At 36.5% G+C, this 27,767-nt stretch overlaps 1 protein-coding gene across 1 annotated transcript in view; it reads left to right on the top strand.

The window, feature by feature from the left end:
• Positions 1–27,767, top strand: part of SLC41A2 (solute carrier family 41 member 2) — a 123,649-nt gene that overhangs the window by 67,191 nt on the left and 28,691 nt on the right. Inside the window, exons 7-10 of the mRNA XM_067010015.1 lie at positions 4,266–4,413; positions 9,392–9,471; positions 22,215–22,346; positions 23,378–23,526. Coding sequence (XP_066866116.1) covers positions 4,266–4,413; positions 9,392–9,471; positions 22,215–22,346; positions 23,378–23,526 — 509 coding nt within the window. The remainder of the gene's footprint in view (positions 1–4,265; positions 4,414–9,391; positions 9,472–22,214; positions 22,347–23,377; positions 23,527–27,767) is intronic.

The raw sequence follows: 27,767 nt of genomic DNA, 5'->3' as shown, positions 1-27,767 counted from the left end.
TTCAAACTCTTAAAAATAATTTTTGGTTGGATGTTAGACATTGTGAATGTAATGTTAAGTGCTTGACTGTTTTTTCCTTACAGAGTATTTGTTCTGCTTTTTGCTTTTTTAAAAGATTGACGTATAGTTAATTTACAATGTTGTGTTAGTTTCAAGTGTACAGCAAAGTGATTCAGTTATACATATACATACATACATACATACATATATATATATATATATATATACACACACTCATTTTCAGATTCTTTTCCATTATAGGTTACAAGATATTGAGTATAGTTCCCAGTGCTATACAGTAGGTCTTTGTTGTTTATCTGTTTTATATATAATAGTGTGTATATGTTAATCCCAAGCTCCTAATTTATCTCCCCCCCACACCTCCCCCCTCCATCCGCTTTGGTAACCATAAGTTTGTTTCCTGTGTCTGTGAGTCTACTTACGTTTTGTAAATAAGTTCATTTGTATCATTTTTTTAGATTCCACATATAAGTGATGTAATATGATATTTGTCTTTCTCTGACTTACTTCACTTAGTATGATAATCTCTAGATCCATCCATGTTGCTGCAAATGACGTTATTTCATTCTTTTTTATGGTTGAGTAATATTCCATTGCATATCTTCTTTATCCATTCATCTGTTGATGGACATTTAGGTTGATTCCATGTCTTGGCTATTGTAAATAGTGCTGCAATGAACATTGAGGGTGCATGTACCTGTTCGAATTATGGTTTTCTCCAGATATATGCCCAGGAGTGGGATTGCTGGATCATGTGGTAACTCTATTTTTAGTTTTTTAAGGAACCTCCATACTGTTCTCCATAGTGGCTGTACCAATTTACATTCCCACCAACAGTGTAGGAGGGTTTCTTTTTCTCCACACCCTCTCCAGCATTTATTATTTGTAGACTTTTTAATGTTGGCCATTCTGACTGGTGTGAGGTGATAACTCATTGTAGTTTTGATTTGCATTTCTCTAATAATTAGCGATGTTGGGCATCTTTTCATGTGCCTGTTGACCATTTGTATGTCTTCTTTGGAGAAATGTTTATTTAGCTCTTCTAACCATATTTTGATTGGGTTGTTTGTTTTTTGGATATTAAGTTGGACGAGCTGTTTGTATATTTTGGAAATTAATCCCTTGTCAGTCGCATCATTTGCAAATATTTTCTCCCATTCTGTGGGTTGTCTTTTTGTTTTGTTTATGGTGTCCTTTGCTGTGCAAAACCTTTTACGTTTAATAGGTCCCATTTGTGATTTTTGTTGTTTTTGTTTCCATTACTCTAGGAGACAGATCCAAAAAAATATAGTTGCAATTTATGTCAAAGAGTGTTCTGCCTACATTTTCCTCTAGGAGATTTATAGTATCCAGTCTTACATTTGGGTCTTTAATCCATTTGAGTTTGTTTTTGTATGTGGTGTTAGAGAATGTTCTAATTTCATTCTTTTACAGGTAGCTGTCCAGTTTTCCCAGCACCACTTATTGAAGAGACTGTCTCTTCTCTATTGTATATTCTTGCCTCCTTTGTTGTAGATTAATTGACCATAAGTGCATGGTTTTAGTTCTGGGTTTTCTATTCTGTTCCATTGATCTATATGTCTGTTTTTGTGCTGGAACCATACTTTTTTGATTACTGTAGCTTTGTAGTATAGTCTGAAGTCAGGGAGTGTGATTTTTCCAGCTTCGTTCTTCTTTCTCGGGATTGCTTTGGCTATTTGGGGTCTTTTGTGTTTCCACACAAATTAAAAAATTTTTTGTTCTAGTTCTGTGGAAAATGCTATTGATAATTTGATAGGAATAGTGTTGAATCTGTAGATTGCCTTGGGTGGCATGGTCATTTTAACAATAATGATTCTTCCAATCCAAGAACACTGTATATCTTTCCATCTGTTTGTGTCATCTTCAGTTTCTTTCATCAGCATCTTATAGTTTTCATGGACTTTGTTCTTGTAGGCAGCTGTTTGTGGATTAGTTTGAGCCTTACAGGGCTTGGTTTTTTTTTTTTTTTTTTTTTTTTTTTTTTTTTTTTTTTGCGGTATGCGGGCCTCTCACTGCCGTGGCCTCTCCCGCTGCGGAGCACAGGCTCCGGACGCACAGGCCCAGCGGCCATAGCTCACGGGCCCAGTCGCTCCGCGGCACACGGGATCCTCCCGGACCAGGGCACGAACCCGTGTCTCCTGCATCGGCAGGCGGACTCTCAACCACTGCGCCACCAGGGAAGCCCCAGGGCTTGGTTTTAAGCTTCACTGGACTAGATCTAGCTGTGATCATATAGTGGCTAGTACTCTGCATTGTGGAATAGATCTAGAGTAGACATTACACTAGGGCTAGCCTACTACTAAGAAGTGTCCCTTCTCTGGTCTCCACTGAATGTTCTCAGTTTTCAAAGAGGCCCTCCTATCTAGGGGGTTAGATCTCAAATGACTTCTAGCCCTTTGTACACTCTGGGAATTTTTTTAGTTTACAACTCCCCGATTGTCTTGGCTTAGCCTTGTGGAATTCACCCTATGCATGCATGGCTTGGTATTCAGTTTGCAAGCTCCCTCTCTAATAGCTTCCTCTTCTCCAGTATTCTTCCCTGTAAATTCCTGCTGCCTTAGACTCACTCTGTTGAAATTCTCCCTTCCTGAGCTGTGGTCTGGAATGTGCCTTTAGTCAGAAAGCTCAGGCTATTGTAGGGCTTATCTCATTTCTTTCTCCTCTCTCAGGGATCACAGTCCTGCAATACCAGTTGTCAGTGTCTGAAAACAGTTTATTATCTATCTATCTACATATATTTATAAATCTTATAGTAATTTCCAAAAGCACATTTCAGATTTTGCTCAGAGATGGCATACATCATGTCTACAAAGCTAGACAAATAGCCAAGCCCAAAGTCAATGAGCTTTTCTAAACTCTCTCTATAGGAAAGCATTAACAAGAATGGGGAGAGAATGAATTGTGATCAAGTAAGACAATCTACCAGAGAGAGGTATAAAAAAAAAATCCTGGCACTCTGTTTTCTGAGTATGTCACAAATAGAAAGATGTTAATATCAGTGGCAATGATGATTATGATGCTAGTAAGTGTTCAGTAAATGTTAACTATGTGCCTGGGTGTTATTCTAGTTAAATTACATGTGTTAATTCTCTTAAGACTCACAATAACCCCATGAAATAGTTATAATAATTCTTACCATTTTATAGATAAGGAAATTTAAATTTATAGAAGTTAAATTTTTAAAAAAATTTTTATTTATTTTTTTATACAACAGGTTCTTATTAGTTATCTATTTTATACATATTAGTGTATATATATATCAATCCCAATCTCCCAATTCATCCCATACCACCACCACCCCGCCACTTTTCCCCCTTGGTTGTCCATACGTTTGTTCTCTACATCTGTGTCTCTATTTCTGCCCTGCAAACCGGTTCATCTGTACCATTTTTCTAGGTTCCACATATATGCGTTAATATACGATATTTGTTTCTCTTTTTAGAAGTTAAATTTCTTGTCGAAGGTAAGTTGTAACATCAGATGTGAAACTAAGTAGTCTGGCCAAACTCTGGTTAATATAGTATACTATATTCTGTCTCTGCATATTAAAGATTCTGAGTAATTTTGCAGTGAAGAAATCTGTTTATCTTTATTAAACCTAGTCAATTTCATTTTGGATATTGGAACACTATTCAGAATTAGGAGGATATCTATTATCAATCCATTGGCCAATATTCCATGGAATGCTTGTGCTCTAAGATCCTGATGGGTAAAAACAATGTCCTATTAGACTTTATAGTTTGGAGTTAAGGGCACTAACTTCAGTGTCAGACAGATGTCATTTTCTCCCAATTCTTTCTATTTCTTAGTGGTGCTCTTAAGCTCCTAAGCCTCAGTTTCTTCATAAGGTAGGAATGAGTTTCTACCTCATACTTGTGAGGACAATTAAGTGAGACAATGAACATAAAGCATTGGGCACAGTATTTGGCAAATGGTAGGAGCCAAGTAATGTTAGATTTTTTACTGTTGTTATTCTTGTTATTATTACTGTTGTTCACATCTAGGTCACATAACTATTTCAATAAATGTTGGATTCATGTGTTAGTTTTCAGTTACATTATTTAACATTTTTACCTTATCTGTAGTTTTCAATTTCTTTGAAATTTATAGAAAGTATATAACATGAGTATGTTTGATAACATATCTTCTGGTAAACTTTTAATACTTATATTTGCTACATGGTTATAAGAGAGATTGAAATGTTGTCTCTTTTTGAATTTTAGAAACCTATTACTACATTCCTCCATTAGTTGGTGTCTTTTTCTTGGCTCTAACTCCTATCTGGATTATAATAGCTGCCAAACATCCAGCCACAAGGACGGTTCTCCACTCAGGCTGGGAGCCTGTGATAACAGCTATGGTTATAAGTAGGTTAGTATTAAACTGTGTGTTTGTGTGTGCGTGTGGGGGGCAGTTATTCTGTATGCATGTATCTATGTATATATTAAAACAAACCAATTGCCTGTTTTTATTTCTTAGGTCAATCATTTTATACAGTCATTTCTTTATTATCCCAAGTAATAGGGATATAGTGACAAGAGTTATTGAAATCAGTGGATGTATGGAAGGAACCTCATTTGCTACCAGTTTCAAACTTTTCCCCAACCAAATCCTTGCCAGATTGAATATTAAAATTTAGTGATGTTTGTCTTTGTCTGTGTGAGTTTTAACCTGACAAGGACATTACTTATTTTGAACAGTGAGTGCTCAGATAGGTATCAGAAAACCTTAGAAATGTACATACCATTTGACTACGCCACTTCTAGGACTCCGACAGGACTTACAGATATAATTATGGATTTATGCAAATGATTAAGTTGTAAGGATCTTATCACAGTGGAATTTTTTTTTTTTTTTTGCGGTACGCGGGCCTCTCATTGTTGTGGCCTCTCCCTTTGCAGGGCACAGGCTCCGGATGCGCAGGCTCAGCGACCATGGCTCATGGGCCTAGCCGCTCCGCGGCATGTGGGATCTTCCCGGACCGGGGCACGAACCCGCGTCCCCTGCATTGTCAGGCGGACTCTCAACCACTGCGCCACCAGGGAAGCCCCACAGTGGAATTTTTAATAACAAAAAAGAGAGGGAGAACACCTTAGGTGTCTAGCAATCAGAGGTTGATTGAATAAATTGTGGCATAGTCACAAAATGGAATATTAGTCAGCCATCAAGAGTAACATTGTAACATTCCTTTGATGTGGAAAGGTGTTTGTTATACATTTGGTGAAAGGAGAAAGCTCGAAAAGAGTATGAATTTCCTATTAAAGATGGTAGATTGACATGTTTATCTTGTTCCTTATTGAAGCTATTAAAATGACAGTAAAAGAATAAAAAAGCTATACAACCACAAAAACAGAAGGGGAGCAGAGAGGACAGTAGGTGAAAGATTTAACAAAATCAGTAAGATAGGAATTGGTTCTATGGTTGTTAACTGAACTATCAGAATGAAAAAAGCTAAAACCTAACTGCCTGCAGGACAAGGGATCACCGATAAGAAGCAAGCTGAACTGAGCCTCAGAAACCCCAAAAGGTGGAGGATTTAGAGGCACTAACAAGTTCTGAAAGCTGAAATGAAGGAGTTTGGTTGAAAGTTAAAGTAAGAAGCAATTAGATCCTAAAAGCCCTTTGCTAGCTTGACCACCCAGGTGACTGCCCCCTCCCATTCTATAGAAGACAAGAATTAACCCTGGAGAGGCTAAATCATAGAGCCTCTGGATTTAGAATCACCTGCACCAGTGAGGCTGTGGATTAAACACTGTATAAAAAACAAGAATTAAGGAAAAGTCTACATGCTGAACAATGAAAACCTGATTCCACTTCCTTTTCTTTTCTCATAGAATGCTGGCACTCTGGCTTTTACCCCCAGGCAAAAAATTAGATAATTCCTTTCTGGGGAAACTCATCAGCTCAAAAGAAAAATCTGCAAAAACTGACCCTGTGGATCCTTTAGTGAAAGAGCTACATGCCCATGTGATCATTCTTCAGTGAGGCCCACCTGCTGACAAGTTCTGCCCTTGTGCACAGAGAGCTCCAGATATGCTTTGCAGTGTCCCTTAAGGAGGAGCAGACAGTAAATGGTTGCCAGACATTTGATTAAGGCTTTTAACATGACAGAGACAAAAAAAAAAAAAGAGTTTCCCCCAAAACTTGCAGGCATAGTTGAAATGTCTCAAAAAACTATCACCAGTATCCTCAGAGAAATTAGAGAAGTTATGGCATCTATAATGTAAGAACAGAATGCTCTAATAAGGAGGATTTGAAAAATTGGAAGAGCTCTTGGGAATTTAAAAATGTATAAATAGTAGAAACAAAAAGAATCAGAAGAAAAATCTTGAGGGTAGAGTTGAAGTATCTTGGAAATTACACCAGAAAGCAAAGAGGTGGACAGTTGGAGCAAACAATAAGGAGAGGAAATTATCAAAGAAATAATACAAGAAAATTCCCCAGAATTGAAGAACATGGGCTTCCAGATTTAAAAGGCCCCCTGAGTACCTCACACAATGAGTAGGAGGGACCCCAAGCAAAGCACATTATCATAAATCCCAAAAGCTTCCAGAGAGAAAAGTCCAGTTGCATATCAGGGATTGGGAATTGGAATAATGTCCAGCTGCACCACCAAGTGATTCCCTCAGAATTCTGAGGGAAAATTATTTTGAACATAAAACGTGCTCACTGTATCAAGCAAACATAAGGGTAGACTCAAGAAGCTTTCAGACATGCAGGATCTCAAAAAATTTATATCCCGTATACCCTCTCATATAAAAGCTGAGAGAAGATGTCTATCAAAATGAGGAAATAATCAAGAAAAAAGATGACACGGGAATGAGGAAACCTGTGACACCATGTGGTTCATTTTTCTGTGATGTAGATTGTGTTTTCCTGGAGGATTTGGGCAACAGGATCCCATGAAATGTTGGGACCTGGTCATAGTACATAAACCAAGACCCATCGTGGGGAGGTGAAGGGAAGGTACAGAATGACAGCTGAGCATCAGACCTACAGAGCAACTGTCCAGGTTGGCAAGACAGTGACCTTAAGAAGGAATGTCTCTAAGGAAAAAAAAGGGGGAACTGATTGGTTACCTGATGAGTTTGTATTCAGAGGCCATTCATTAACTTTGTTACAAATTTGATTCTGAATTAGTAATAAGTACCTAAAAAAATTAAGAAAAATATGAAACAAGGCAAAACAGTACAAATGGGGAGATCTCATAACACACTTTGTGGCCCAGTTGTGAATAATGATTTCATTGTTAAAGTAAAGCCTAAATATTTCACCAAAAATTATAATATAACCAGATTGGCAGGATAGAGGAAGGAAGGGAATTGTGAAGGGACTAAAGTGGGGAGGGAAGGGTAAGAGAGACTAAATGCTCACCTGCCAAAGTGGACATCATTAGGTAAATGTCTAAAATTAAAAATCAAGAAATAGCAGTATAAACATGCTGTTTAGAAATAGAGGATTAAATGCCAGAAGAAACAGTTAAAGAAGTTAAAAAGAATTGCTAGTGGAGAGCAGGATATGGTGTTAGGGCTAGGGGCTATTTTATAAGCTTTATGGTACTTTCGCCTTTTAAATGATGCATATATGTTTGTTTGATAAAAATAAAATTTAATAAAAGTGAAGAAAACTACTTTTACAATTTGAGTTTTTATTTTTAAAAATATACATGTTTTGAACTTCCCTGGTGGTGCAATGGTTAAGAATCCACCTGCCAATGCAGGGGACATAAGTTCAAGCCCTGGTCTAGGAAGATCCCACATGCCACGGAGCAACTAAGCCCGTGCACCACAACTACTGAGCCTGCACTCTAGAGCCCGCGAGCCACAACTACTGAGCCCACGTGCCACAACTACTGAAGCTCGTGAACCTGGAGCCCGTGCTCCACAGTAAGGGAAGCCACCACAATGAGAAGCCCTCACACCGCAATGAAGAGTAGCCCCCGTTCACCTCAACTAGAGAAAGCCCGTGTGCAGCAACAAAGACCCAACACAGCCAAAAATAAATAAATTTATTTAAAAATAAATATATATATATGTATATACATGTTTAAAAATGTCTGGGAGGCTATATATCAACATGGTAACAGTATAACCCTGAATGATGTAACTATGGTTGATTTTTATTTTCTTCTTTTTGTTTGTATTTTCTAATTTTTCTATGATAAGTTTTTATCACCTGGGTAATAAAAATATTTAAAAATGTATTTTAGCAAGTGTTCATGTTATATACACAGCATGATCTGTGTGTTTTGGCAGGGAGATTTATTCTTTGACACATAACTGGTTTATTCTACGAAATACTTATTTTTTCAAATTACGTAGTAAAATATTTCTAAGGATGACTGTTTTTAGACTTTATAGTATACCTTTTCATGGGAACTCCTAGCAGTTTAGGCATATTTAGCCATTCATTTATATTATTAAAGAATTAAAATAGTAAAGGTTTAATAATTTCCTAATATTAACTATCAGGTAGTGGTAAGAACATTTGATCTGATACTTTGACCATCAACCCTGTTCTGTGACAGCATATAGTTCATTTTTCTATAATGTGAATTGTATTTTCCTGGAAGATTTGGCAACAGGATCCCGTGAAGTACTGGGACTGACACTGTTTTATAGTACATAGACCAACAGACTGGAGTTAACCAATTGATAATGGTCTTGGAAACAAACAAACAAATCTCCAAGCTCCATTGAGACACTGAGAGTATATCTTGCCACTGTATAGCTGTATGTTATTTTTTCCAGACCTCTGTTCTTCAGATCTTCAGCTCTTTCTATGGCTGCAACTCATTGTTTTAATTTACCGATGGTCAGACATTGTAATCTACTATATTTAGTTTTAACACAATAAAAGTCATCTCTTTAATGGCTTGCTTACTTCAAATATGAAAAGATACTCTTTAAACATTTTTTTTAATTATAAGGGTAATAAATGCACATGGTTTTTTAAAAACTAATAAGTACAGAAGGATATAAAATGACCATGAGTCTCCTGTCAGTGTCACCCCTAGGGGTGGACATTGTTAATAATTTCTTACATGTCCTTCCAGACATTTTAATGCACTTAAAGTATATGCTTTTTTCCTTTTTACATGTAACGTATGTAAACATGTAGACCAGAAGGAGAGCCCTGAAACGGGGGGCTACAGCTTATGCCATGTTTTGTTTTCAACATTTTGCTTTTGACAGTGATTTTTACTTTGAACATTTTTTCTTTTTATTCACTTTTTAAAATGTCTAAATATTTTATGTTTAAAAGTAGCAGTGTTTGTATATAAAGAACAACTTCAAGTTAGTACATTTCCTTTCCTCTTCCCTAAATTATATGCTTTTGTTTCTTTCAGCATTGGGGGCCTTATTCTGGACACAACTGTATCTGATCCAAACTTGGCTGGGATTGTTGTTTACACACCAGTTATTAATGGTAAGAATAGATATACTGTTTCATAATGATATCCTATCTCTCTATATTCTTAGGTACAAACAGGAACCTTTGAGTTCAGATTTTAAGAGGTCTATCTTCCCATTCTGTTCATTTGATTTTCAATCCCAGGTTGTTGCTCATGGTGGAAACTACACTGTATGTTCTCAGTATGCAGAACACATTTTTGAAAAGAACTCTCACTTAATCTTAACTCTAGATATTAGTTTGAGAATCCGACATACCTGATTTTTAAGATTCCTGTGGCAAAATAGGATATTCCAGTTCTATATTATCATTAACTTTGGGCTTACCTGCTTTCTTGTGCTGCTGTGTTGCTGTCCCTGTCAATTTTTGTGTATAAATTAGAGTTAGCTAGGTTTAAGCATTGCTGGAGTCAATTCACTCCATTAAAATCTATCACTCCTCTGCTGATCCCTTTCAAATCTGCCTTATATTTTTTCTTATCTATAAAATGGGAATTACAATACTTAAATTCACAGGGGTTTTTATATGAATTCCATTTAAAAAGACAAATTTAATCCAGTCCTACTGGCTTTTGGGCTGGCAGTCATTAAATTGGATTTCGGTATAGCCTAAGCCAATATAATTTAAAATAATGCTACCTGGTGAAAACCGTATCACAGGATATATGACACATTTAGTATAAATTACTTTTGTATATTTATGGATAAGGAAATATGTTATACAAAGGCAACTTCTCTAAAATCTAATTTCATATCTAAAATTTTTACTGAACATTTTAATTTTGGGGTACCTGAACAAACTTCCCCTAGAGATGCCCCTCCCAGTTTTCCTGGTACCACAATTCTCCCCATCACCTGCCCTTAACATCATGGACCCATTTGATTCAACCTGGCTCTTTCATCCTCTTTGAATAGATAATGACCAAATCTTATCTATTTGTACGTTAACATAATTCACTTGTTCATTTATTTATATAACAAGTGTGTCTTACTGCTATAGTCTACTAATGTCTCAGTTCAACCATCATTCAAGTAATAAAGTAGGCTTCCTGACTCACTCCCTAGTGAACATCACTAGTAGACGGGTCTACCTTAAACATTGCTTTTATTACATTAGTTTTAAGATGATGAACTTGACAGTGGTTTCCTCCTGCCTGTCAAATCAAATTAGAACTCTTCTGCCTAGCTATCAAGGCTCTCTCTATATGCTCTTGGACGCACACAAGTTTATCCTTTATCATTGCGACTTGCTTCTTGCATGGTGGCCATACGGAGATCTAATTTTCACTGCCTGGAATAACTATCACTTTCTTTCCCCCTGTCCGAATCCTCTTCAGTGACTATTACTTGATGAATTCACTAGCATGAATATTACCCAACAATGACTGTTAGAACTGTATTGCCCAGCATCTCAGTGAGAAATTTAACTTAAATTACAACCCCATTATTAGTAAGATTTTAGTGAGTATCTCTGTTATTTTGCCTTTTACAAGAAACGGTTTGCTAAAGTGCCCTCATTGGAAGTCTGTACATGGCATGGCATGGTGGTAAAATCTTTTTTCTATCTCAGTAAGTAAACCTCTTAGTTGGGTATCACAGTGAACACATCTTATGTTACATTATGCTCTTTAAAAACATTGATTGAGAAGATTCACTCCATGCTTCTCAAAAAAGGTGTAACTTCTGAGAATTGAATTTCGTTTTAAGTGTGCTGAGATGTACTATTTAAAAGACCCCTCCCTGTTTTATCACCATCATCATCATCATCTGCTATTTTTTCATATTTATTTACTTATTTATTATTTATTAATTTATTTTGGCTGCCCTGGGTCTTCGTTGCGGCATGCGGGATCTTTAGTTGCAGCATGCGGACTCTTAGTTGTGGCATGTGGGCTTCTTAGTTGAGGCATGCGGACTTATTTAGTTGCTGCATGCAAACTCTTAGTTGTGGCATGCATGCGGGATCTAGTTCCCCACCGGGGATCGAACCCAGGCCCCCTGCATTGGGAGCGCAGAGTCTTACCCACTGGACCACCAGGGAAGTCCCCATCATTTGCTATTTAGTAAGTCCCTACTCTGTGGCAGATTACTTTTAGGTATTTTATGCATGTTATGTTATTTAATCCTCAAATAAAGAGAAGGTCTCATATCTAGCAAATGGTGATTTAAACCCAGATCTGCTTGATACCCCAAAGCCTGTGACTTTTTTCCTTCAAAATGAACAGCTACTAATTTATCTGTTATATTAGATACAGGAATACACACTTTGTTTAAAGTAAGGCATATCTGTGTTGATACTGTGATGAGGGTATCTTTTAACCCTTATTAACATCTCTCAGAACCAGTAACATTTAAAAAATATATATTTCATGTAACAATAGTTCTTGAGGTGTTGAAAAGTGAGTTCTGTGGTCAGCTAAGTTTTGGAAACATTAGGTTAAAAACATTTCTTTTCCACAGGATACTGTGAGTCTCCCCTTCTGGTACTTTTGTTAGTGAGGGGTTGGAATTTCTGTATCTAATCTTCTTTCTAAACCCTAGACCATACTTTGAGAACTACTGATCTAGGTCTTATTATATCTTTATCACATCTACTTTCAAATAATAGTATATCATTTTACATAAAGGATAAGAACCTTATATTAGTATAATTGGATTTTCACTCTTTCTTATGGGCTCTTTTTGTCATATGTTTTACTTTGTTATAGATCCTATAACATTATTTTTGCTTTAAACAAATATTTTTTAAAAAGATAAAAAATGAGGGGGTGGTATCTTGTACATTTCCCCACATTTTTAACATTTTCAGCACTCTTCTTTCCTTTGTGTAGATTCAGATTTCCATCTGGTATTGCTTTCCATCTTCCAGAAGAAGCACCTTTAATGTTTCTTATAGGGCACCTCTGCAGAGGAAACAGAGTCTTTAGGCAGGTGTCTCCCAGCTTCCTTCTCCTTCCTTTCCCTTCAGCTCTAACAGTGTCTACCCTTAACCTCTTTCACTCCATCTCAGGAGAAGAGCTGACTCTTTTATTTAAGACCATTACACCTCCAGTGGGATCCTTACTCTCAGTTATCTTAACCTTTCCTGTATCTTCCATACCTTCCTCTCTTCCATCTTTCCTCTTTAGTTTACAATTGTACTCGACTCTTTCGTTCTAAATCACCTTTCCCACAGTGTTCTGCCTTCTCAAGCTTCTAGTTTCTCCCTTCTATTCTTTACAACTAAACTTTTCAAAGTGTAGCCTATACTTGTAAAATTTCTTACAATGTTTTCCATCACTCTCACTCTACATAACTTTTTTTTACCGAGCTCCACAGTGACCTCCTAATTACTTTATCTAGTAACTTGTTTTCAGTCTTCATTCTGTTCAGCTGTTTGATACTAGTTAATCTGCCCTTTTGCAACTCTCCCAATTCTCATCCCATTCTGTGAAAATTCTTCTTCATTTTCCTTCACTAACTCCTCCTTTCTATCTGCCTCTTTAAGTATTTGGATTCTTCCAGACTCTGTTCTTGATCATCTTCTGTTCTCACTTTTCACCTTCTTTATGAGGGATATTGTCTAGTCCAGAGGTTTTCAAAGTGTGGTGCCCAGACTAGCAGCATCACCTGGGATCTTCTTAGAAATGCAGATTCTCAGGCCTCGGCCCAGACCTCCCCTGTCAGAACCTCTAGTGTAGAACCCAGCAATTGATTCTGACACATGCAGATGTTTGAGAACTGTTTGTCTTAGTTATGTGACTTCAACTCTCTATCCCCAGTCTTGACCTTCATTCACTTCCAGATCCATACTTTAAACAGATATTTCCACATGGAAGATTCAAAGCTCCAAAGTGAACCGATTATCTTGCCCCCAAACCTGCTCTTCCTTCTGGGTTTCCTGTCAGTTAGTGGTATTATTATCTAACCAAACAAAACATCCCAAAGTCACGTACTCCCTTTCTGTAAATGCTCTCTCTTTTTATCTGCTCTTGAAATACCTTCTGAGTTAGCCTCAACCCTTTGTCTGCCCGTGCTCCCTGGTTTTGTTCATTCATCTTCCCTGGGTACATCTGCATAAATTGTCTCCCTGCCTCTCCTATCACCCAGTGTAACCTATCTACCCTCCATACTGCTGTTAGAGTTAGCCTCCCGATCAACAAAGCTGATCCTGTCCCTTGCTTACTTAAAGATCACAGTTAAGTTTCCTGGAGATAAAGTACAAATTATCTAGCGTAATATACTCAGTAAGCCCAATCTGCCCTAAAATCACCCTCTCTAATCTCATTTCTCCACCAATTCTTAAAATTCTCATCTTGTTGAATTTTTGTTGCTTTCTCAAAAAGATCACGTCATTTCTCTATATCATTCCTTTGTACCTGACGTTCCCTCTGTCTCACTTCCCTTCTTTTACTTACCAGGTTCTGCTCATTCATTCAGACCCAATTAAAATGTCACCTCTTCTGCAAAACAGTTCCCTTTGGGAATTCCCTGCCAGTCCAGTGGTTAGGACTCTGCACTTTCACTGCCGAGGGCATGAGTTTGATCCCCAGTTGGGGACCTAAGATCCCGCAAGCCATGCGGCATGGCCAAAAAAAAAAAAAAAGTTCTCTTTTCTGTGCTTCCACAGCATACTTTTAACATACATAATTATTTTGTATGATGATTCTTTTTTGTATGACTCTGTGGTGCCTAGAGATAGTGCCTAGCATGTTAAGATTTGGTAATTGCTGGATGAATAAATGCGTGAGTTAAGGAACATGCTTTGTTTTGCTGCAAAGTAAATGTCACCGAATTTGAAGTTATCTTATTAAATAACACAACTTAGATTATACCCGAAACATTTCATATACTTAGGAACTGGTGAATTGCATTAAAAAAAGGCCAAAAAAAAGAAAAATGGTTCTTACTACTTGTATAAAATACTAGCGATGATGGCAACGTTTATTACTTTCCTTAACAATTTCTCCTGTGTGTAACCATAGAAATTGGTTTCTCAGCATTTCCTCCTCTTTGGTATATTCTACAAGCTTTCTATTTATTATTTATTATTAATTAATTAATTAATTTATTTATTTTTTGCGGTACACGGGCCTCTCACTGTTGTGGCCTCTCCCTTTGCAGAGCACAGGCTCTGGATATGCAGGCTCAGTGGCCATGGCTCACGGGCCCAGCCACTCCGTGGCATGTGGGATCCTCCAGGACCGGGGCATGAACCCACGTCCCCTGCATTGGTAGGCGGACTCCCAACCACTGCGCCACCAGGCAAGCCCTACAAGCTTTTTATATAGGAGTGAATATTTATTTATTTATTTATTTATTTATTTATTTTTGGCTGCATTGGATCTTTGTTGCTGCACGCGGGCTTTCTCTAGTTGCAGCAAGTGGGTGCTACTCTTCGTTGTGGTGCACGGGCTTCTCATTGCAGTGGCTTCTCTTGTTGAGGAGCACGGGCTCTAGGCACGTGGGCTTCAGTAGTTGTGGCTCACAGGCTCTAGAGCACAGGCTCAGTAGTTGTGGCTCATGGGCTCTAGAGCACAGGCTCAGTAGTTGTGGCACACGGGCTTAGTTGCTCCGTGGCATGTGGGATCTTCCTGGACCAGGGATCAAACCCTTGTCCACTGCATTGGCAGGCGGATTCTTAACCACTGTGCCACCAGGAAAGCCTGGAGTGAATATTTAGATAGGAGCTCTTTAGTTACTGAAAGAAGTTAGCAATCCCAGGAGTGAATATTTTGTGGACAGAAAGAGTTGAGCTAGAGATCAATTGGTTAGAAGAGGGATGAGCTCAGTTAGTGTAGCCAGGGGAAATGATTCAGAAGGAACCATTTCTTCAGTGGTTTGGAAGTCATTTGAGAGTTCAGTTTTTGTTGAGTAGAAGCAGTGACTAAATAAATGAAGGTACAGCCTTAGATAGAATGTTATAAACAATCAAAATTAAAGAATTACATTTCACATAACAACAAGGATGAATTTTAGGCACTTAATATATGTGAATTATCCCATTTCTATAAAGTTCAAAAGCATGTTTAAGAATACACATATAGGGCTTCCCTGGTGGCGCAGTGGTTGGGAGTCCGCCTGCCGATGCAGGGGACGCGGGTTCGTGCCCCGGTCCGGGAGGATCCCACATGCCACGGAGCGGCTGGGCCCCATGAGCCATGGCCGCTGAGCCTGCACGTCCGGAGCCTGTGCTCTGCAACAGGAGAGGCCACAACAGTGAGAGGCCCGCGTACAGCAAAAAAAAAAAAAAAAGAATACACATATATGTGGTCATAACATAGAAAACAAGAGAATGAAAAACACAATTCAGGATAGTTACTCTGATTGACGAGGAAGGGCATATGGGATTGGGGAGGGCACATAGAGTACTTCAAATGTAAAAGTCATGCTCTATTCCTTTTCTTAAACTGGGTGATGGGTACGTGGGTGTTTTTGCAATATGGTTATTTATAGCTTATATGTATTTTATAAATATTATTTCTGTATCTATTAAATATTTAGTACAAAATAAAAATCCTGGAAGTAGTGCTTTTAGATTTCTTATTATATGGTTGACTATGAAAAGAAAAGAATTAGAATAACAGCTAAGAGTCCAAATGAAGAATTTCCAAGGTAGGAGAGATATAGGTATGTTTATTGACAAGGAGGCAAAGGAGTAATAGAAAAGGAAAGATGGTGGATGCATGAGAGATGGTGAAGAAGGTCGGGGCAAAGTCCACAGAATGATGGGCTACAAAGTAGCCTTGGAAAAAAAGGATACCCCTTATTACTTCAATGTGGTAAGAAAAGGAGTCCTGAAGAGAGACTAAGGTGGAGGGCCTTACCTATAATGACATTCTCAGTTGTCCCAAGAAGGTAGGTAGATTTCCCAACCTGTTTAATGTCGTGACACACACAGAAAATTGTAATATTAGATGGCACACTAGGGAGAAGAAGGAGGCCACTTGGAACCAGAGGCAACCAGCCTGCCCCTGCAGAGCTTCGAAGGTCAGTATCTGGACACAGCTATAAACTAACTATTCAAGGCATCCTGGTTTGGGAAGTTCCGATCGAGGTAGTGTTTCTCAACCTTTTTTTCATTATGACCCTCTGAGGGAGCCATTTAAACATTTTTTCCCCTAAATGTTCCCACCCATGAAATTTTAGTATCACAGATATCCAATTTATCCATTTCTATACTGTATGTATATCCGTGCTTTATACATAAAATGAGTGAAAACATTTTTTCTCCCCCCAAGAACAAAATTTTGTCCCCACTAAGAAAGCATGATCTAGGGTAAAGGAAGCAGAAAATTTGGAGACCTTGTAAGTCACTCATCAAGTTGCCGACACATACATTGGAAGGAAGTGGTAGAGGTGAATGTGCCTGCCCTCATTTAGAGGAGAGGGTGAGGGGCTTACATGTATTTCTTCTTAAAAAAGAAAAAAAGAGAAAAAAAAAAAGTGGAAGACACATCTCCCCTATCCCTTTGCATTTCTTGAAACTAAAAGAGCAGTTCCTGTGTGTGAGTTCTGATAAGGAGTCATGAAAGGAGGAGAGGTGAAAATGCAGAGATGTGTGGAGATGGCCAAAATATGTAGGTATATATGGAAGAGACTAGATCTGCTGTGCTGTTGATTATAAGGCTTTGCTTTTGAACAAGATGAACTTTTACTTCAGGTTCCCTTAGGAATGCCCAAAAGAATTATTGACATAATTTGAAATATATTCTATGGTGTGAAATCTATTCCGTGCTAAACATTTCCTGGAAACATACATTTCTGAATTTAATAAAACATGAAGTTGGATTTTAAAGCAGTCCTTTGATGAACCTTCTGAATTTGTTCATACTATCAAACTTTCTATTATCAGTGGAGCTCATTCTAGCAATAAGACACTTAGAAATTAGGTCTTATGGATACTGAAAGCTCTCACTAATTATTTAGTATGTTGGAAATCTGGTTTTTATTAATGTTATTAATTTATGTGACAATCTTTAAATGCTCTCTACTAGCTCTAGTAGTGCAGTTAATCTGTGAGGAATTTAAGTAATTTAAAAGAAATGCTGATAGACTTGCTCTTAATAGTGTAGAGTATGTCGTGATAGCAAGAAAGCATTTCTGACATTAAGGGAAGCTATTCCAAGGTAATAATTCTGTTATAGTTTAAAAATATAACCAGTGATCATGATGGGGTTTTAACTTCATGAGAGGTTAAAACTTCAATAAGTTTCTATACTAATTATGTTAATTATTTTGCCTTTCACATGATGCCTTTAATCTACTTGGAACTGATTTTTGTGTATAGTATGAGAAGAGGGGTCCAATTTCATGGTATTCTTTGGGCATATTAATAACTGTCTTGGTACTATTTATTGAAAAATCCATACCACTCTATTGATCTGCAGTACCTCTTTTGTATATCACAGATTTCACGTGTAGGCGTGCGTGTGTGCGTGTGTAGTGATCAGGTTAAAAAAGTACCCCTCAATTCCTGATTTGCTACGAGTTTTTAATGATAAATAATAAAATGATGAATTTTATCAAATTTTCTGCGTTTATTCATATAATCATATTATTTTTTCCTTCATTTATTTGTTAATGTACCGTATTATATTATTTTCAATTATTAAATCAGCCTTACATCCCTAGCATAAATGCAATTTTGTTGTGGTGTATTACACATTTAACATTTTGCTGGATTTGGTTTGCCAACAGTTTGATATCTTTTTTACATTTATTTTTATTCATAAGATTGACTTACAATTTTCCTTTTTCATATTGTCATTGTTGAATTTTGAACTCAGAGTTATGAGTTATGTGAGTTAGATATACTTACTCATATACTTTATACTGTAAAGTAATGTAAGAGTTTGTAATTTATTCTTTTTATTATTATTTTTTACTTAAATATTTGGTAGAACTCACTTGAAAAAAACAACAACAACAACAAAGCAAACAACTTATGTGGACCTGGTGATTTTTTGAAGATGATTAAAAATTTTAGATTTAATTTCTTTAGTCATAGAATGATTCAGATTTTGTATTTCTTCTTGAGTTAATTTTAAGTTATATATATTTTAGAATATTTTCCCATTTAAATTTTCAAGTTTATTGGCATAAAGTTGTTCATAATCTTATTTTTTAAATATTGGTAGTAATTGGAATTATGATTTCCTTTTTTTTCCTCTTGTTTCTCCCTACTCTTTTTTTCTTTTCAGATAACTGATATTTAGCTTTATTGATCTTCTTACTTTTTTCTCTTTCATTACTTTTCTTATTCTAGTTTGTGTTTATATTTCTATCTTTTCCAGCTTCTTGAGATGGATGCTTAGGTCAGTAAGTCTTCCTTCTTTTTTAAGTATATGCATTTAAGACTTTAAATGTGCTTCTCATTACTGCTTAAGCTGCACCACACTTGCTTTTATATGTAATAGTTAATTTCCATTCAAATACAAATGTTTTAAAATTTCTATTATGATTTCTTCTTTAATTCACAAGTTATTTAAAGGCGTGTTCTCTCAGTTTCCAGATAGTGAAGGCATCAGGCCCTGAAGGTTTTTTTTCATTAATAAGTTTTTAACTATGAATTCAATTTCCTCAACATAGGGTTTCTCAATGCTGACACTAGTGATATTTGGGGCCAGATAATTTCATATTGTGGGGAGGGCATCCTGTGAACTGTGGGTTGTTTAGCAACATCTCAGGCCTCTGCCCACTTGATGCCAATGAAACATCCCAAATTACGATGACCAAAAATGTCTCCAGATATTGCCAAATCTCTCTTTTTTGGATTGGGGGTCGATAATTGGTGGCAAAATCACCCCCAGCTGAGAACTACTGCTTCATAGATATAGGGCTATTCATTCTTGCCAAGTGAGTTTTTATAGTTTGTGTATTTCAAGGAATTTTAAAATTTCACCCAAGCTATTATTTTCTGGCATAAAGCTGTTCATGGTGTAACCATATTATTCTTTTAATCCTGCATAGTCTATAGTGATGACTCCTCTTTCATTCTTAATATTGAAATTTGTGTCTTCTTTTATTCTTGGTCTATTCAAAGAACCAGCTTTTGCTTTCATTTCTTTTCTCTATTGTTTCTATTTTCTATTTCATTGATTTATGCTCTTCTTATTCCTTCTTTATGCTTTCTTTCAGTTTAATTTTCTTTTTTTTAGGTTCTTACAATGGGAACCTTAGACCATTGATAATAGATCATTCTTCTTTTCTAATATAAGATTTAATGCTGTGAATTTCTAAGGACTGCTTTATGTGGAGTACTTATCTCAATATGTTGTGTGCACAAATCTTTAATATGTTGTGTTTTCATTTTCATTAAATTCAGAATATTTTAAAATTTCCTTTGTGATTTCTTTTTTGACCTGTGGGTTATTTAGAAGTGTATTGTTTTCTTTCCAACATTTGGGGGAATTCTCAGATATCTATCTTTTCTGTTGTAGCCAGGAAACATACTTTTATGTGTTCCAGTTTTTTCAAATTTATTGAGACTTGTTTTATGGTTCATAGTATGGTGTATCTGAGTGAATGTTCTATGTGTATATTTGTAAAGAATATGTATTCTGCTTTTGTTGGGTGTTGTGTTCTATAAATGTCCTGTAGATCAAGTTGGTTGTTATTATTGTTAAAATCTCCTGTATAGTTTTGATTTTTTTTAAATCTGTGTATTCTACCAGTTAATAAGAGAAGAGTGAGAAAGTCTCCAAGTATAAATACCAACTTGTCTGGTTTTTGTTTTTGTTTTTGTTTTCAGTTTCATCAGTTTTTCCTGTGGGTATTCTGAAGATCTATTTTTAGGTGCAACTACATTTAGGATTGTTATGTCTTTTTCGTGAGTTGACCTCCTCAGCCATTATTCAATGTTTGTTTTTCTCTCTGGTAATATCCCCTGTTATAAAGTCTTTTTTTTTATCTTTCTGATATTGATATAGCCACTCTAGCTTTCTTTCCCCTAGTGTTTATATGGTATATCTTTTTCCGTACCTTTACTTTTAACCTATTTATGTTCCCATCTTTTAATAATGCATATTGGAAGCTCTTTCCCACTAGATCCTTTAACATATTAATCATAGTAATTTTAAAGTTCTTGTCACATAGTTTCAACACCTGAGTCCTGAGTCTGGTCCTATTGACTTCTTAACTCCTGACAATAGTCTGTTTTCTTTATTGCTTTTTACTGTCTCAGAAATTTTTTATCAAATGCTGGACATTGTGTATAAAAGAACATTGGAGGTTGAGATAAATATTATTTATGCCTTAAAGGCAGGCTTTTTCTTCTATTAGGTCATTAGTATGGAGGCCTGTGTGAGTCTCATCAGTAGTTGAGCTGGGTCTGGTTTTTGTGGTTGTTATAGTTACCTTCAGTGCACCACTGACTTCAGATTTATCAATGAGCTCCTGCTACCTTATGCTCAGTGTGAAGCTTGGAGTGCTGCATGCCTGGAGCATGAAAGGCTTAACTATCTGTGCTCTTGCTTCTCTTCTGTGCTCTTGCTTCTCTTCTCACAGTAGGTTGTTGATGCTTGTTACATGGTACAAGGCATGGGATGGGACTTGGGATTCTCTTGCACTAGTCTCAATCTTAGGCAGTTCCTATGCACCTCCACAGAGGTGAGGCCTTCTCAATGTTTCTTAAGACCAATCAATTACTCAGATTGGTCTTAAGCAGGAAGATTTCCTTCCACTTCTCCAGTAGCAGACAGCTATTACTTCTACTCTTCCTCCAGTGGCAGCTGATCTTTGCCTGGGGTCAGGTAGCTGGAGTGTTTCCTTCATCACCTCAAGCAGCTTTTGTTTCATATGAGAGAGGGAATCAGAAATGGATGTGGGGCTTCCCTGGTGGCGCAGTGGTTGGGAGTCTGCCTGCCGATGCAGAGGACGCGGGTTTGTGCCCCGGTCTGGGAAGATCCCACGTGCCGCGGAGCGGCTGGGCCCGTGAGCCATGGCCGCTGAGCCTGCGCGTCTGGAGCCTGTGCTCCGCAACAGGAGAGGCCATAACAGTGAGAGGCCCGCGTACCGCAAAAAGAAAAGGAAAAAAAAAGAAATGGATGTGATTTCTTTCTGTGTGCCACCAAGGTCGGCTCTCTCAAGTGTTCTGTCCTACCTCAGTCTGTCTCACAAGTGCCCATGTTAGCCCACACTCAGCATTAAAGAATTTGAAATTTTCAGTTGCTTCCTTCCTACTTGCTTTTATGACTACTACCTCTTCCTCCCATAATCTGTCAAAGGAGAAAGAGTTTGGGTGTCCTAACTTACCTTGGGGGCACTTACCACCCTTTGGAATTCATTTCATTTCTAGGCATCAACTCCCCTTCCTCTGAGTATATGAGAGGATAATCTAGGTTAAAAGATGACTTGCTTGAGTAATTTTTTCAGTGTCTTATACCTATTTCTTTAGTAACCTGAGAGACATGTATCAAGCCTTGTCTATTTGAATAAATCTAGCTTGTTTTCCCTGTCATTAAGATGATAAACATGAAATATCTTGTTACCTAGTTTTATATCTTGCTTGTGATAGTAATTTTTTTAAATTACTTAACTCTGCTTTCAGACCAAACAGTGAGTTAGATTTGAAAAAATAATGAATGAGTCTTTCACAGCAGTGATTTTATGTCTTTGGAATATCTACCGCAACATTTAATAAATCAACATTTCAGAAGAATTCTTTGTTTGTTTTCTTGGCCCAGGATGTGACATAAAGAGGCTTGTATTCAGTTGAATGTATGCACATTATTTAAAATATGAAGATAACTACCTTGTTTGTTTTTCCTTATGTTTCAGGTATTGGTGGTAATTTGGTAGCCATTCAGGCTAGCAGGATTTCTACTTACCTCCATTTACACAGCATTCCAGGAGAACTGCCCGATGAACCCAAAGGTGGTTACTGCCCATTTAGAACTTTTTTTGGTCCAGGTAGGTGCTTGTGGATTTTTGCATATTTTATTCAGGAACTATTGCTCTCTATGAGTATAGGCAGGCAGCATTTGTTGAATACATATTTTGTTTGTGAATATTGCATAGTTTTCCATTTTTGAGAGCTAAATAGATTTTAAAGACTAGAATAGATTTTGTTCACTAAATCTCAGTGAACAACAAAAAAACCACAATTTGGATCAATTCTGCAGTTGCTGAGGAGCTTTATATAGTTTTTCTCTTTATTCTTTCCCTGGGATATCTTGTTTTAGGAGTCAGGAAAGAGGAACCTTGTGCCTATAAGAAAGCACTGTTAGGTGATTTAGGGAGACAGATATACCATCTGTCTTTTGTATATTAATCTTTTGGACCTTTCTAAATGTAGGCATTTGATCCCAAACAAGCAGAATAAGAGGGGATAACCTCAGTTACAAGGACATTATTATGTCCCAGGCATATGATATCCAAAAAACTTAACCACAATTTTAAATTCTTGACAGATTTTTTTTTCTGATGAAAATAAATGTAATGTAATAAATGTAACTTTTGAATGAGGATCAGAAATGCCCAGTCTTTAAAAATTGCAGTGAAAGAATTCTAAAGGAAAAATAAAAATAAAACATTTCATAACCAAAGGTCCTCTATTAGAAGATCATGAGATGTCATTTAGTCATTAAAATGATCAATAAAAAGGAATTAAATGATGTAGGGAAAAAACCACATTTCAGTACTTTAAGAACTTCATATTTTTTCTTTTGTCTTTTCTCTGTTTGTATAATAGATATTATAGTTTGACCAGTGTTCTTCATAGCAAGTTTTTATCAACCACCTTTTATTTAATTAATATATAACATATAGGGAGAATTTTAAAAAATTAAGTGAATTGTAAATAGTTAAAATTTATTTTTAGCAATTGAATTTTATGTGATTCTATGCAATATAGTAACTAGAAGTAATCCTCAAATTTTAACAACTGTGACCTATTATTCACCAAAATATGATTTAAACAACTTTTACATTTTATATTACAGGAGTAAATAATAAGTCTGCTCAAGTTCTACTGCTTTTAGTGATACCTGGGCATTTAATTTTCCTCTACACTATTCATTTGATGAAAAGTGGTCACACTTCTTTAACTGTAATCTTCGTTGTAGTATACTTATTTGCTGCTGTGTTACAGGTAAGAGTTGAAACCTCTTGTAATCTCTTTTATGCTCAGATTGATGTAAAAGTGTAACTGTAATCTAAAGGCATAAGAAATATTTTAACATTTCAAAAATCAGCTGAATGCCTTCATATTGATTTGATCTTCTTAAAACCAATAACTTTTAATATGATGTGATCAATAGAACTGTTGAATTTCCTGTTTCCTAGATTCTGTGTCTTCCCTTTTATTTGTTCTCTTCTTTTGTATGAACACATCTTCAGATAAATTCCTGAGAAAGACTGCTGCATAGGAGAAAAATTTTTGAGTCTTTGCATTTTGTAAAATGCTTTTACATGAATAGCTTGACTGGATATAGAATTATTTCTTTTAGAATTTTGAAGGCATTGCTTCCTTGCTTTTTAACTTCTACTACCATTGAAAAGAACAATACATACCATTCTCACTGCTGATCTCATGGGAGAGAACTACTTTTATCTTTCTAGAAGCTTCTAGAAAGAAAATCTTCTCTTTTTCCCTATTGTTCTTAAATTTCTTCTGGTATTTATCTATAAGTTTTAAAGTAATATGCCTAGATTTCTAGTTCATGATTAATCTTCTTTAGACTTTTGCTAATAAAAATTGAGGATTTGGGAGCTGTTATAATGCCACATTTTTCCCATATGGTTATATAACAGTTTTTGGTTAAATTAGTAGTCAATGTTTCTATTATTGGGTCTATCTAAACACTGTTTACTATAGAGCCAGATAATGTATTATATTTCCTTTTTCTGTATTTTTTTGTTTTGTTTTTGTTTTTTTGTTTTTGTGTTACGCGGGCCTCTCACTGTTGTGGCCTCTCCCGTTGCGGAGCACAGGCTCTGGACACACAGGCTCAACGGCCATGGCTCACGGGCCTAGCCGCTCCACGGCATGTGGGATCTTCCCAGACCAGGGCACGAACCCGTGTCCCCTGCATCGGTGGGCGGACTCTCAACCACTGCGCCACCAGGGAAGCCCTTTTTGTGTATTTTACTTTTCTTTGGGTAAATAATCACATCTGTTTCCATTTGCCTCATTTTCCATTGACCCATCCTAAATTTTTTTCCCAACTGTTCCAGCTTTATTTTGGCTTCTTAGCCATGGTTTGTTGCTAAGCTCTGTAGGATTTGGTACCTCATACAGTGAGAAATCCTAACTTAAGAGATGCATTCAAATAATTCTTTGAAAAGATAACATTTGAATTTGGCCTTCAGGTGGATTGTAGGAGTCGAGCTGGAGGATAAGTGTGTGGAAAGAAACTGCATTGCCGATAATGATGTTAATGAAATTAACTGACATTTACTATGTTTCCTGTATGACCAGCATTGTTCTAAGTGCTTTCCATGTACAGATTTACTTCATTCTCACAAATACTCTCTGAGATTTGTCCTTCTGATGTAAATCAGTGATTTTTAAAGTGATGTACGTGCAAAACAATGCATTGTGTACAGAAAGATAAGATTAAAACTTCTATTTATATGTCTACCTCATTTGTTTAAAATGTCTATTTTCTCCTATTTTTATGATTGCTTTACAATAAACATTAGCACAGTGTTACATAAGTATACTCATTTATATTGAAAGGGCTGCATAAGCTAAACTTTTGGAGGTTACTGAGTAAAAGCATAGAGATGAGAAAGCACAGAGCTTATACCAGAAAGAGCAAAGTAATTCATACAGAGGATATAACTAAAAGAAGAGAAGATGAGGTTAGGAAGGTAGATTAGGGCCAATGCAGAAAGGCCTTAAATGCCAGGCAGAGGAGACAAGAATCTGCTCATAAAAGAACAAAAACCCTTATGACTTAATTGATATTTTTAACTTTTCTATAATGCTTTATAGCACCCAAGATTTTGTTAAAAGTCACTTATCAAATCATTCATTCATTTATTCATTCAATAAACCTTCATTCTACTAGATGCAGGGGTGGGTTTTAAATCCCAGGATGAATAAATTCAGACCCTATCCTCAAGGACTCATAGCCTGGAGGGAAGACTACCTCATGAACAAATAACTATATTATATTATAATAGGATATAAATGCTGCGAATAGCTGTGTGTAATTTGCTGTCAGAGCTTGGAAGAAAAAGCAACTAATTCCACCTCGGGAGTAATATTTTTCTACTATTCAGTAGGGACAGCAGTTACTTCAAATGCATTTTTACTACTGGCTATCTTTATTGCTACATATGATATGGTCATTTATTATAATTTATGTTCTTCATGTGTGTAATCAATCCTGTGGGAAATATTTAAGAGACTGTTCTTTGGTCTGTTTGTAAGCATGCCATTTTTAGAGCAAGTTCCTGTTTGTAACTTTACCTCTTCACTTCATGGATGGATTTGATGTTTATGTTTATGGTTCTGTGCCAACATACTATCATGCATTATTTCTCTTAAGTTCATGAAGGATATAAGAAATTTTTCCGAATTCATAAAAATATTAGATTTCAACCTTATGCTCACAGTATTCCTATATGTCTTTTGTTAACCTCTGACCTAAATTCTGACCAGTAAAGTTTGAAAAACTAGAGTTGAGGAGAGTAATTATTAATCTCTCTGTGTCTCAGTTACCTCCTCTATAAAGTGGGAGGGATACAGGCAGTCTGACTTGCGATTTTTCAACTTTATCATGTGCAAAAGCGATAACGCATTCAGTAGGAGCCGTACTTTGAATTTTGAATTTTGATCGTTTCCTGGGCTAGTGATATTCGGTATGATGCTCTTTTACGATGCTGGGCAGTGGCAGCGAGCCACAGCTCCCAGTGAGCCACGCGCTCATGAGGGCAACAAACCGATAAACCGATCCACTTAAGACCATTCTGTACCCGACCATTCTGTTTTTAACTTTCAGTACAGGATTCAATAAACTACATGAGCTATTCAGCACTTTATTATAAAATAGGTTTTGTGTTAGATGGTTTTGCCCATCTAACTGTAGGATAATGTTACTGTTCTGAGCATGTTTAAGGCAGGCTAAGCTGAGCTACAGTATTCAGTAGGGTAGTTGTATTAAGTGCATTTTCGACTTACAGTATTCTCAGCTTATCATGGTTTTTGGGGATGTAACCTCATCATAAGTCAAGGAAGATCTATAGTATTACCTACCTCATAGTCACTTTTGAGGACTAAATGAATTAATTACATAAAGCTTGCTTCATAGTAGATGCTATATGCATGTTAGATGACACTATTGTTATTAACATGGAATTGTAAATGGTGAGCCACTAATCTCTAAATAACAGTTGCATTTTTAAAAAATTTTATAGTATTGATTGAATTTTCTTATGTGTCTTTTACAACTTTCATTTTTATAAGTTTTAGTTTTTATTTTCTCCCTAAGAATCAGATAATCTGCAAAGTAGATCTTTGTTTTTGCATCTGACATTGTGCATTATTTCAATGGAATAGCTTAGAATCAGATTGTAAATTGTCAAATCAAGTCTTCATGCTCAGACACTAACATATATAACACATACATGAGCACACACATTTACACATCTCTTTAGAGACTGAGGTTGAGATAAAAAATCTTGACCTTTTCCCTGCCTACTTCACTCAGTCCAAAGATGGACAGAATAAATAAGAACTTTTTTTTTTTAAGATTTTTAAATTTTTGTTGTGGACCATTTTTTAAAGTCTTTATTGAATTTGTTACAATATTGCTTCTGTTTTATGGTTTTTTGGGGGTTTTTTGGCCATGAGGCATGTGGGATCTTAGTTCCCTAACAAGGGATAGACCCACACCCTCAGCATTGGAAGGCGAAGTCTCAACCACTGGACCGCCAGGGAAGTCCCTAAATAAGTACTTTTTAAAGACAAAGACTCCTTCACCACTTAAGACTCATCTTTTAATATCCTTTACTTGACTGACTTCCTTTTTGGATCTGGATTAAATTTATATTCAAAACCTTGGTTTAAGTCCCAGCCCTTATTCAGATATTTCAGTCCATACCAGTCTTTCCATCACTAGACTCTATATTTTGATTGAATATTGTATAGTAAAATTTTCTAATGCCTGTTTAATTTCTCGCCACCTAGATTCCTACCTCCTTGAGGGGAGAGACCAAGACTTTTTTCTTTTGGTATTCTCCACAAGACATGATAGAGTGGTTGTTTTTTGAATTCTTGATATATCACTCTCTTCCCAGACTAACGTTCTTTTTTTTTTTTTTGCGGTACGCGGGCCTCTCACTGTTGTGGCCTCTCCCGTTGCGGAGCGCAGGCTCCGGACG

This window comes from Kogia breviceps, chromosome 12 (assembly GCF_026419965.1).
Source record: "Kogia breviceps isolate mKogBre1 chromosome 12, mKogBre1 haplotype 1, whole genome shotgun sequence".
Classification (NCBI taxonomy): Eukaryota; Metazoa; Chordata; class Mammalia; order Artiodactyla; family Physeteridae; genus Kogia; species Kogia breviceps.
Note: the sequence above shows the minus strand (reverse complement) of the source record. Positions and strands in the feature narration are given on the sequence as shown.